At 34.1% G+C, this 12,517-nt stretch overlaps 1 protein-coding gene across 1 annotated transcript; it reads left to right on the top strand.

Moving 5' to 3' along the window:
• The first annotated feature begins 447 nt into the window (after nucleotides 1-447).
• LOC113238237 (protein FAM177A1-like) lies at nucleotides 448-4,863 on the top strand. Its single transcript, XM_026475041.1, has 2 exons — nucleotides 448-732; nucleotides 3,534-4,863. Exons 1-2 carry the CDS (start codon nucleotides 568-570, stop codon nucleotides 3,810-3,812), a joined length of 444 nt encoding a protein of 147 aa, XP_026330826.1. The 5' UTR covers nucleotides 448-567; the 3' UTR covers nucleotides 3,813-4,863.
• The last annotated feature ends 7,654 nt before the right edge of the window (nucleotides 4,864-12,517 follow it).

The following is a 12,517-nucleotide window of genomic DNA, read 5'->3' as shown; positions in this document are numbered from 1 at the left end:
TTCCAAATAAATATTTTCTTGCTTCTAGAGATTTCAGGATAATTATTATTGTCGTTGCAATTGTTGTTGTGGAACTTTGGCTGGGTTTTGGGTTTATGGATATTAATATGAAATTAAAAACGGGGAAAGGAAATCGCGGAATAAAAATAAAAGCAAACGGAATTTTGGAAAGGTGATCAACAGGATAGTGTAGTATAGTATAATAGTATAGTATAGTTTTAATTTTTCTAATTATTCAATCACCACCATTGATTCAAATTGATCACCTTCCTTGTCTTTCACGACATAGCGTCGATTTAATCGACTCGATTACGAAATGTGTGAAACGAATAAAAACCAAAACCGTCATGCAGACCTGAGGACTCGAGAAATGAATCTGAAAAATGACAATATCAGAAAGTCGTTTCGTTTACGTTTTGTTTGGGCTACGCGTTTGTGCCATAGCCGTCAAACTTACGTCAAACGGAAAAATAGGGTGTAAATAAACAATGATTAAATGTTTATTTTTGTAAAATTTTACTCAATTGACTAAACATAGCGATTACTTTCTCATTGATATTGACCGAAATGGAGAATAATGAAAGTAATGGTTCTAATTTGCAGACTAGTGTGACTATTAATACGCCATCCAAAGTTATACATTGTAGCGATGGAGTCATAGAAGATATACATGAAGAGAACGTGGTAGAAGTTGCTAGCGCACCACAAAATCAGGTCTCTGAGGTTGATCCGGTAAGTCAACTCGATAGAATTTCAACTAGTCATCCGTTAAACGTTCATATTTATCTCTATGCTCATTGCACATGGCCCTATAAAGAGTTTTTATCGATTAGTTATTCAACATTCATGTTAGGTGCACATCGTTTGTCCAAGGTCGCGCATCCTTTGTTAATATTTTATTGTTGAAACAGCCACCTTTAACATGTCATTGTCCTAATCATTTATAAGTCCTAATTAGTTTGCGAGGTACTATATACGTAGTATATTGTCTCTTTATAGACTGAATATACTATTTATCACATTGCTAACCCATCGAGTATACTATACATACTCGGTATACTAATGTAACCAGTAAATACAGGCAGGTACAACAATACACATATTTAATTTTGTGGCTGCAAAACTCGACAATTCTGCAACCAGAAAAGGAAAGAGTCACTTGAAGTAGGGGAAACCTTTGTCTGGTAGTGGCGAAGAATTCTTTTATGAGATTAAAAATACAGCAACTAATAATATTGTAAAATAATGGTTTTGTTATTGTCCAAAACATGACTTTTTGAAAACAAGTACTAGAGAGATGATGATTTTATATTTTTAATGCCAAATTATTCAGTAAATTAAATATAAATTAAAAAAGTAATAAAAAAGCAATACTGGTATTGGTATTGGTGCAACGGGCTAGTTTCCGCAACTCGACGTCGAGGCGCCTATTTTGCGTGTGGAAAAAAGCAATAATTAATAATTTATGACAAATAAATTGTAGTAAAAAAATCATTAATATAAGTAATGTTTTAAAATTAAAAAGTTATTGCAAGTTTCCATGTTACAGGCTCTCGTGAAAAGTTGCAATGCTTAAGTTAGCGTAGTGTTGATTGCTGGTGTCGATATAAAAACACATTTGATTACTAGCATTGTATTCTAACAACCCCCATAATGTCACTTTAAGTTGCCTGGTAAATAAGTCATGTTTGGTACAGTCTTGTGGCAGGGTAAAATGTATCAACTACCATTACATCTGAAGAGATCATGGACCATTAACTTAAGAGAGCTGGTAATCTCCATAATACAAATCGTAACTCTGAAAAAGGTCAAAATTCTGTGTTAGATCTAGATGGCGCTGATTGATAGCAGGAAGTAGTTTATATTATGTAATGGCTGTGGATATCAATTACTTCAATTTTAATATGAAATATGAGTATCCAGCTTTTTCTCTTGTAATATTATTCAAATATTGACCATGATTCAAAATTATTTTCTAAACTTCGACAAATATGCGTGTCAATAGATGGCATTGTGGGTTACAAAATAATTTAAAAATTACTGCTTCCTATTATGATATAATATGATGATAGATGGCACTAATCCTAAACAAAAGAAAAGGAAACCCTTTTTAATTTTAAAGAAAACTTTTTAATTTTAAAACATATATTAATGATTTTTTTTTACTACGAATAGACTTTTAATTATGACTTTTTGCATTCGTTTCTTAATTTAATATTTAATTTGCTGAATGATTTGGCATTAAAAATATAAAATCATCATCATCTCTCTCTCTCTCTCGCTCTCTCTCTCTCTTGTACTTGTTTTCAAAAAATAATGTTTTGGGCAATAATATCGTTATTTTAATATCATTGCATGCTGTGTTTTTGATCTCATAAAGTTCTTCGCCACTGCCAGACAAAAGCTTCTACTCCTTCAAGTGACTATTTCCTTTTCAGGTGTAAAAGAATAGCCGGCATTATCCATAAAAATATGTGCAATAAACGCCATCCAGTTGATTTGTTGGTGATCACTAGAAATTAGAGTAGCTTTGATAAATTGCAGCTTGTCAATGTATAAAAAACAAATTATTTATAAAAATATCTATTTAATACTTGTCGCGACATCTGGCCAATAGGCGACTACGCTGTGATGTATCGCGATTAGCAGTTCTCTTAAATTATTGGTCCGTGATAGAGGTGCGGGTCTTGGAAACTTCAACATTCGACCAGTCTTATCATAACTGTAACATAATAGTACCTAACATCGATATGTTTGCTCCTTTTATGATTCACCTTAATCTTTTTTGTTTTATTATATCAAGTAACTGGACGAACAAGTCTTGTGTCTGATGGTAAACTACACGCCTGTCCATAACAGTTGTAGTGCCACTCAAGAGCTTTAAATGGATAAGATCTGAGGGGCACTGTCACTACGGGCGTCACCCTGACACTAAATTGACAAGTCTCATGTGCCTGTAATTTCACCAGCACCCTTACCCTTCAAAACCTGTACACAGTAATGCTGATTTACTGCTTGGCGGCAGAAATAGATTAGGTGGCAGTACTTCCTGGACGAACTCTTCCACAAGGAGTTCTACTGCTACTTTAAGCTACAAGCTACGTAGCACTTGATTTTCACAATATACTTAGTATAATTGTACAAGTATGCAGCATAAACAATTCCTTTAATAACACTTCTAGGAACACTGCCTCTCTACTAACTACTCAAGCTGGCATTGGATGAGAGATGGGCCCATAACTATTTTAAAGCACCTACAGCAAATAATAATATTTAAAATTTTTTTTAATGCCCTAATCATGACATTGTTCAGAAAACAAGTGCAAGAATGCAAGAGAGAGACAGCAGTTTGACATATAAAAATATATTTAGCGTTATATTCTAACAAACGCAATAAAAAATGCTTGCTTGTTTATTTGTCTTAATTATTTGTTTGCATTCCAAATCAATATTATGAAACATGCGTTATACCTATTTTACTACAAAATAAATAAAGCTGTTCAATAGTTATAATATACAACATTTTATTACAGAAAACATTAGCATGGGGTCCCTGGTTCTCTCATTATGCTTGCAAATCAGGATCAAAAGTGTTAAATGCCGTTGATTATGCTGGTGAATCATTGGCCAGCTTCTTTGGCATTACAACACCTAAGTACCAGATAGAAATAGATGAATATGAAAGAATACAGGAGATTCAGAGGAAAATAGAAGAGGATTCAGCTGGATGGGTGCCTAAGAATGGTGGCGGGGACATACCACTAGTCATGAATGAGCCTGTGAAAGATTTAAGCAAACCAGCGGATGTTTAACACAAGAGCAAAGGCAAATGATTATACTAACCTGAGGTTTTAAGATGATTTTAAGTATTATTAATACTTGTTGAAATACAATTTACAAAAGGTTGTTTTGTTTTGAACCAAGCGCACCATTTCAAAAAACAGAAAAATCATAGAACCATGAAAAAATAACTTTTTGCGTTTAATAGCGGTAACTATGGAGAAGAAAAATAAATTTTAAAATCTTATGAGCAAAACTTGACAACTTTTATTGAAAGGGCACTGAAAAATGTTTATGTTAAAATTTTTACAATATTTTATTAAATCATACATACATATGGTAGAGCAGTTTCTGCGAAGTGACTTCTTAGTGCGTCTATTTGCCTAAGAGGCTGCAGTCGTATTCTTAAGCTCCTTTATGAATCTCAGTGTTTGCTGGGGATGAAGAATTTCGAAAGCGGCCTCATTTGCCTGCAGCGGCCTGCAGTTGGTCATGCCTGGATACCTTACTTGAACATACATGGCTGTAGCCTGAAATTGGGTGCACATTTATAAGAGATTGTGATCTGTTTAGCTCTTCATTTTGTTCATTTGATTAATTGTTTAATATTGTTGAGCTTCACTATCCTTTGATCTTTTTGTGACATACTGTATAGGTACTTATTGTGGGTTACGACTATTTGTGTAATGTATCCCAATTCATGTAGTGGGTACATACATTCATCAACTATACGTCGATGTTAAATTCTGAAAGGGATGAGTGGCCATTGTGCTGTCTTTCGATTTTTTTTATAAATAAAGTAAGTTTTCTATTTCATGAATAGTAAATATTAATAATGAATTCATAAATTTGAAACATGCTCAAAGACCTGGGCCAGATTCTATGTAATCATGAAAGAACTCTTTAAGTCTTTAGAAAAGGGTAAGCAGTAAATATGATATTGTAACCTTCATTTGCTTGACTAATGTATTAATTTATTTTTGTATTAAAATAATATTGTTTTTATTTAACCGTTATAAGTAAGGACATGCTTAACTTTGTGTTTTAAGATTTTTGATAGCGCTGGATAAAACATCATAAAATGGTTGCTAATATATACAATACCTTAACTAAGGTTTATTAAACATTTTAATATATTGTATGATTTGTTTTATTATAAATATTTTACGAGTGCGAATGTAAACTTAATTAGTTGTTTAAGGTCATAGGCATTCAGCGACGACGTTAGCCCATGTAGCGCCCCGTTACAATTGGCAACCTGGCGCCCTCTAGTGGCACGCGATCAAAATGTAAAAATATTTTCACCAGGGATCGGAAATTCGGGTGCAAGTGGTGCAAATATAAATGATGTTGGGAAGCAAGCCTGTTTACTTCACTTGCACCGCGAGGAACGCGGATCTTCAGAGGCGTCGCATAGCGAGTGGCGCTCGACGCCCCCTATCTAATACCCTGCTCCACACCCTGCACCATAAGTAAAGCTGGCACTGTAAGCATTTATAAGCGTCTATATAGTGCCTCGAAACACTGATGTCTCAAACGTATTTCCTCACGCAGGCGAATCTAGTAATAATCACTTGATATTAGATAGATGATCAATTTGGTTTTTTAGAAAATAAAATTTTGCCATATCAGTGAGAGCCTAGTGCCTCTTGCAACTGATATTATTAAGTAAAAAACGTTGGTGGTCATTGACACTCAGCATTAGCATGCATTAGCCTTAGGTCCCGTCGTTGGGAGTACCGTTACCTGTTTCTGTCGCCAAGCAGGTACCGTTCACATTATTGCGTTCTGGGTTTTGAAGGAAGGTGCTGGTGAAATTACAGGCACATGGAACTTATCAACTTGTGTCTCAGTTGACGGGCGGAGTTGCAGTGCCCCTCAGATTTTTGTTATTTAAAGCTTTGAGTGGCACTGCAACTGTGATGGACAGGCGTGTCGCTTACCACCAGGCGCAGACTTATTCGTCCCGTCACGTGTTCAATGAAATTCGTAGGGGTAAGAGGTAAGTATGAATATAAGAGTCAACAAACAGGAATTAGATCTGTTACTTAATAATAATCATAATGTGCCACACAAGCGCAAATACGAAATACCAATTTCTTATGTGTACCAGACAGAGCAACGGAATTCACTCTGCACAGCTCAGAACAAATAGAGAAAAGTTATTTCTCACATTGATCATACCGGGATCGAACCGGGATCTCCTCATCCAACGTCAACATGCCACTCGACAGCAAAGTTATACAGTTTAATGCAGTGGTAAAGTTATTCCATGCGAGCCCTGAGTCATTTTCAGAGAGCCTCTCGATGGCTGCCCAATATCTGACAGACTCCACTTGTCAGTTAGTGCATGGAGAATAGGAGCAAGAGAGATTTTATGAGCACTTTCAAAGTGTATCTATACTTAAAAAAATCATTGGGTTTCTATGTTTTTTAGTATAACAATTTACTTCGTTAGCCACTTTCATGTTAAGATATTTATTGTTTTGTTATATAATAAATAAAAACCAGACCTTATACTTCCACTGCTGAGCAGAATAATTTGTGTTATTTAATTATATTGCCATCTAGTGTCTAATAGACGAAGTAATCGAATTAAGAGCGTACTAATTGCTTCAAATGTTTTCGGGAGATGGCGCTTACACTTAGTATTAGAATTTCTTAGTAGATGGCACTGCTTATTTTGATCTCAAGCGTCTTTTTGATTGTTTAAAAATATAACAGATGGCGCCCTTTATAATTTTTATTATAATAGATTTAAATCTTTTTAATTTATTATTTGTGCACTAAATACTAAATTTAATCTTTTGACAAGCTAGTTCTTGTATGTACTTACTACAAGTATTACATTGAAATTTTACCCGAAGAAGTAAGGTACAATTTTGTTTGGCGAAAGATAAATTACTCTACAATCTTCGATTAAATCAAAAGAAATGTTACATGATCGTTGCTGTGAAATTGTGACACTGCTTAATTTGACAGTCTGATATAATAGTCTTTTTTCACTTACTACTAGGTACTCTTTCTTATTTTTATGTGAGTGGATAAAGTCAAATTGCTTTTATTCTAATAAACAAATATTAATAACATCACATGTTACTTCCGTTGTGAATTCTTTCAAAAATAAGCAAAGCAAAGATTTATTGTACATTAAATACACACTGTACCCAAGTACAGTGTCGCCTACCTACTTAGCAATTGGGTTTGTGACAAGAATTCATTTTTCACAAATTTTCAAAAGTCATGTCGCCAAAACTAAGTGTAAAATATGTTTTGATCCAAGGAGCTAGATAAGTAGGTACCTATACGCCTGTCTATATATATAATGTTTCTCTACTAAACATACAACAAACAAGGCTCTTGTTTCTCTTTATTCTTTACTTGGAAACGAAACGTCATGATGTGTACGTAAGAGTTAAATGAAGTCTAAGTTAAATAAGTCCAAAAATGCCGGTCCATGCTCTTTGATCTTCTCTCATATTGTGAGGACACAACTACACGCACACAACAGCTTCTTTCAAATTTGAAACGTTCCATCTCAACTGTGGTAATGATAACAACTGTAAACTTTACTTGCTTTTACTAAGGCTCTGTTTTGTTCGCTCGAATTTCGCAATATAAATTACACCCCTTTTGAATTTGAATTAGTCGTAACCGCCGCGGATTTTGTGGAACAGTTTTAAACTTTATCATGAAAGTTATACGGTGGTATTTTGAATGTTTGAATGTCATATGTTATTGTTTGCCGGTGTTTAGCATGTGATATGTCGAAATGTAAACGGTTCGGTGTCCGCAGATCAATATGCGTGTAGCGCGAGGGTGTTTAGAGAGCCGCCATTGGCCGGCGCGTGTGGGGCGGGGTCGTGTGTGAGGCGGCGCGCGGTCTCACACATTTTGGCGCGAAATCCCACATTCTGTTTTCGAATACTGACGCATAGAGCATTATGGTTTTTGCACAGGTATTAGGCATTGAAATCTAAAAGAAGTCCATGTCATGTATGACTTTGTAAATATATATTTACATATGAATCTCTATCGAAATGTAAAAGTTAAGGAATCGATATTTCTGAAACTGTTAACTCCCGCTACAACTGAATTTAATTTCACAATCAAAATACTCACATTATTATTGTACTGCTATTACAATAATGTTGAATCTCAAAATAAGTGAAATTCAAGTTTATATTACTGCTGAACGTAATGTTTGATTCTACACGTCAATAAAACCGTCGCTAGAACATTATAAGAAACATTGGAAAGATGATCTGCTTAACTCAAAATGAGACAAATTTTATGTGAGCTGGTTCCTGGATCTGGACAACACAGCTCTTACTCTAAACTTACCTTACTTTTAAAAATATGTTGGAAAGTATGAAACTGTTTAGATGTTTGTAATAAACTTTATTTTAAACATAATTTTTAATAATCTTTCGCCGGAAATTAGTAGTAATTAGTTTTAGTCATCATTTCTGAAAAAAATACTATTTTTGAGTTAATACACTGTTGTATTAACAGTGCCATATCATTATGATTATGAAAATGTAATAGAAAACGATTTTAGATGTCAATTCTTTCAAAGTTCTGTTTGGGACTATACCTACATAGTAATTTCATTCAAATTTATCAATGCTATGGGCAGTCATGTAACAACTGACACAATAAATAAATACCTAAGCAAGAAAAAAGAAAACAATGATCGCTCGCGCCCACAGAAATAACCCTAACTAATAAATCAAACTGACCGGTTGACCGATTCGTTCAAGTGTAAATATTGCCTAACAAGCTGGAAAGTGCAAACCGCTGATACTTTGGGCTTGTCGAAAAAAAAAACGAATTAAAAAAAAAATCAGTCAATTAATATCTAAGGTAAGGTACGGCATTTTCTAAGTTTAACAAGAATAAGTAAAAAGAGTCGTTATTTTCGATTAGGTAGAGTAAAGAATAAGTGGATGTGCCTACGGTAGGGTAGTTAAGGTTTTTTCTACATATTAAGGTATTGTACCGACAAAAAAGGTGATTGAAATAAACAAATAACTTTGTTTTCAACAAAAAAAAGGCGGAAAAAAGTCCCGTCCCTTGGTACAATGAAAAAATTAAAAAAACAGAGCTATGTCTAGTCATCATCGCCATCCTCTCGGTCCATTAACACCCACTGCTGGGTAAAGATAGGCGTCCTCTTCAGCAATCTCAATAGGTCCTGTGCGAGTCTCATCCACAATCTTCAGGCCACCCCGACGTAATTGTCCGACCATCTAGCAGGAGATCTGCCTCGAGAACATCTCGCTCCTTACGGGTACCCGATGTGATATCTAAATAAAGAAAATTTTGGTCTTTATTATTATTAATTTTCGAATGTAACTCACATATTATGTTAAAAATTACCTATAGTAAATATTACGTTACTGTATCGTTTCCATCTTTACATTGTATTATTTATTCGTAATATTGAATGCGATAGTAAATTAACGACACACGAACAAAAAGACGAATTGTTGAGTTGCAACAAAAAATTATTTACACCCAAATGCCGTGAAGTAGCGAAAACTAGTTCGCACAAAGAAACTTATACAAAATCGTCATGTTTAGCAAATCCGCGAATAAAATGCACGCAAATTCCGAAACTGGTAATTCTAGTTTTATTTTATTACTACAAAGCTTGTTTGAACACGCGCCTTATAATTTTAAATTTTGTTTAGGGATCCTTTTTCTATATGAAATAACTTTGGTGCTTATAAAGATATTGGGAACACTACAACACTAACTGCAGACGGAATATTTAATGAAAAATTAGATTACGATTAGGTTAATACAATAGACTAGGCAGAAAGCGTCTTTGAGAGAGAAGTTTACAAAAAAACATTCTTACACTGGTGTAACAGTACCTATGTACCGCTTTTTTTTTTAAATGGAATGGCACTAGAACACTTTGTGCCTACGTGAAAGTAAAAGGTTAGGAAACAGATGGGAGGAAAACTAAAAAGGAAACTTGATCAGGAGAACTAAGTTTGGAAGAAATTATATATAGCTATATACAAGAAATATTATAATTTAAAATACTCGTATATCCATAAATTACACGAAATAAATACATGGACTCAATTTTTGTACCATTATTAATAATAAATAAATGTAATAAATTATAATAGAGAATAGAATACCTACTCAGGGAGGCATGAGACACGGATAGGTAAAGGAACATGTAAAGATAGGAGTTGTTGGAGGAAGAAGGTATTTTTTTTAAGAAAAATAGTGATAGATATAATATTAATACGAGGAATAAAAATGAACTAGGTGGTGTTCTTGATAGTTGTATTCACTATGTTACACATTCATTTAAAGGATAATGTATTACGCTTCTATAATAAGACTCCGGTTGATATTCAAAATTTGACATTTACGAGGTTTGAAACTATAATGAAACAAAACTTTATACTAATATTATACAGCTTCTGCGTACTTGAATGACAAAAATCCTTGATAATGACACCTTTAGCTCTTGCAGGTTATTTCGATCTATGACATTTGAAATAAATATTGTACGGTTACCATGTCGGACTGCCGCGCGAAGGTCCCAGGTTCGATTCCCGGGCCGGGAGAAATATTTGTATGGCCTACATTTATTTCTCTCGTGAGTTTGGGTGTAATTTGTGGTTGTCTATGCGTGTGTCCATAGCACCCGCGACACAGGGTGGTGATTTCAAAACTAATTTAATTATCTATGAAAAAAGACACGAGTTTGAGTCTGCAAAATGAATACGTAAACGTATAGACTACAAATACGAAATTAATATAACTTTTAACGCAGATCTTGTTTAATTTTTAATAGAGAATTATCTCATATGTATATGCGCGGGAAAATAGCACCAATTGCCTTTGCCTCCACCACGAGTTTACTTTGACAGTTGTCGCTAGCGACTGCTTAAATTATTTCGTAATTTTGTATGGCAAATTATAGAGCGCGCCTAGCGGTCACGAATGAAACAACATTTTATACACAAATATTTTATGCAGTCGCTAGCGATAACTGCCATTGTAATCTCATGGTAGAGGCACTGACCTCAAACTAGCGAATTCCCAGTAACTATGAATACCAAAACTACGGAATTCATTCCTGGGCACTACCCAGAACACCCAGCCTAGAAAATATTTAAAAAAGTTCTTTTCCCAAATTAGTTACACTGGGAACCGAGCCCCCGACCTCCTCATTCAGCGCACATAGTACAAACGGTTGGGTCACCACGACAGTCAAATATCTAATATCATGGATTACATACATAGGTATTTATTATTTCACACGTGAAACCAAATATTATCGTAACTCAAAAGTGGTGTATAATTGAGAAGACACGGTTTGAAAATTAAAAAAATAGTGAATGGATCCTAGAAAATTGTAATCTCGTTTAGAATAGCTAAATATTATGTATAAATAAAATAATCCTATTATTCGCAATAACATCTATTCAGTAATTTTTTTGAAGTTAGCTATACCAAAATCTTGTTTCCTTTATTCCACCATTATTGAGTTATGACATTATTTGATTTCTTGTGCGATATATAGACGTATTAAGATCGACGGTACACTTTTTGACAGAAAGAGCTTGATATATCAAAAATATTGCGTCTGAATGTTCGTAGATATAACCCACCTGGCTTTAGCTTCACTTACAAAAATATCAATTATTATTACCAGCGAAAGTGCAACAAACAAAAATTGCAACATCAAACGATATTCAAATTTCAAACCCTTACGGCACGTAACAGCAGATGTTCCACTTTTCACCTCGCGTGCATTGGCGATGTTGTTTATTGAATCTTTTGTGGCCATTTAAAAAATAAAACTTCCCTTGACAATGCGCCATGCAAATTAGAAGGGCTCGCGAATTCCAAACGACGTAACATCTCCGTTTAGGTTTGCAAAAAACAACTCTACATTCAGAACATTCGTTTAATATTTCAATGGAAAACTTTTTTGTTGCAAATTTTTTTACAGCTTTGTCAGGCAATGGATTCTAAACGTTTTATAGTAGCGTATAAAGTTTACTTTGATTTTAAGGCGTGATTAGGAAACAAAAATTTGCATAAGCATCAAATACCTTTCCTGATCCGTTGCATGCATTTTGACTGACAGTTTTGGTGGAATAAAGGTTTTATTATTTAATTTGATATAAGGCCATCTGCGTAGTAAAATTTCTTTGGCAATGTCTAGTACATAGTTTTATATACAGTTTATAATGTTGTTCTCCTAGGTAAATTCTTATAAAATTTAGCTCAATACCGATTTGGTTTAACATAAACTAAATTTATTTTTAATGCCTCTATCTCTATCATTATCAAAATGCACGGGTGAGAGCGAGGGAGAAGGTAGTGGTTTCGCTGCATTAGGACGGTATTAGCATTCGCCTGTCCTTTGCAATAGTTTTCATATAAAAATTATAATTAAAATTGTGCATTAGTTTACGGGCATGAACTAATTTGACAGTTCGAAATTACAATTAAATCTTTTACCATTTTTTTACTGGCAATAAAATAAAATTAAATTAAATAGGACTTTATTCAGCAAACACACCCACACATATACATAGAACATCACACCATATTATGTACTAATAAATTATGAGCTATGAGTGATGAAAAGGACGAAGCCTCAGTACAGCAGCAATAAAAGACTCAAAAAAAATCGAAGATGGCTAAAATTAGGTTTATTTTGCGTCTGCTAAAATCATGGAAAATGTTTTTG

This window comes from Hyposmocoma kahamanoa, unplaced genomic scaffold, assembly GCF_003589595.1.
Source record: "Hyposmocoma kahamanoa isolate Upper Pololo Valley unplaced genomic scaffold, ASM358959v1 95, whole genome shotgun sequence".
Lineage (NCBI taxonomy): Eukaryota > Metazoa > Arthropoda > Insecta > Lepidoptera > Cosmopterigidae > Hyposmocoma > Hyposmocoma kahamanoa.
This window is presented reverse-complemented; position numbering and strand designations above follow the sequence as displayed.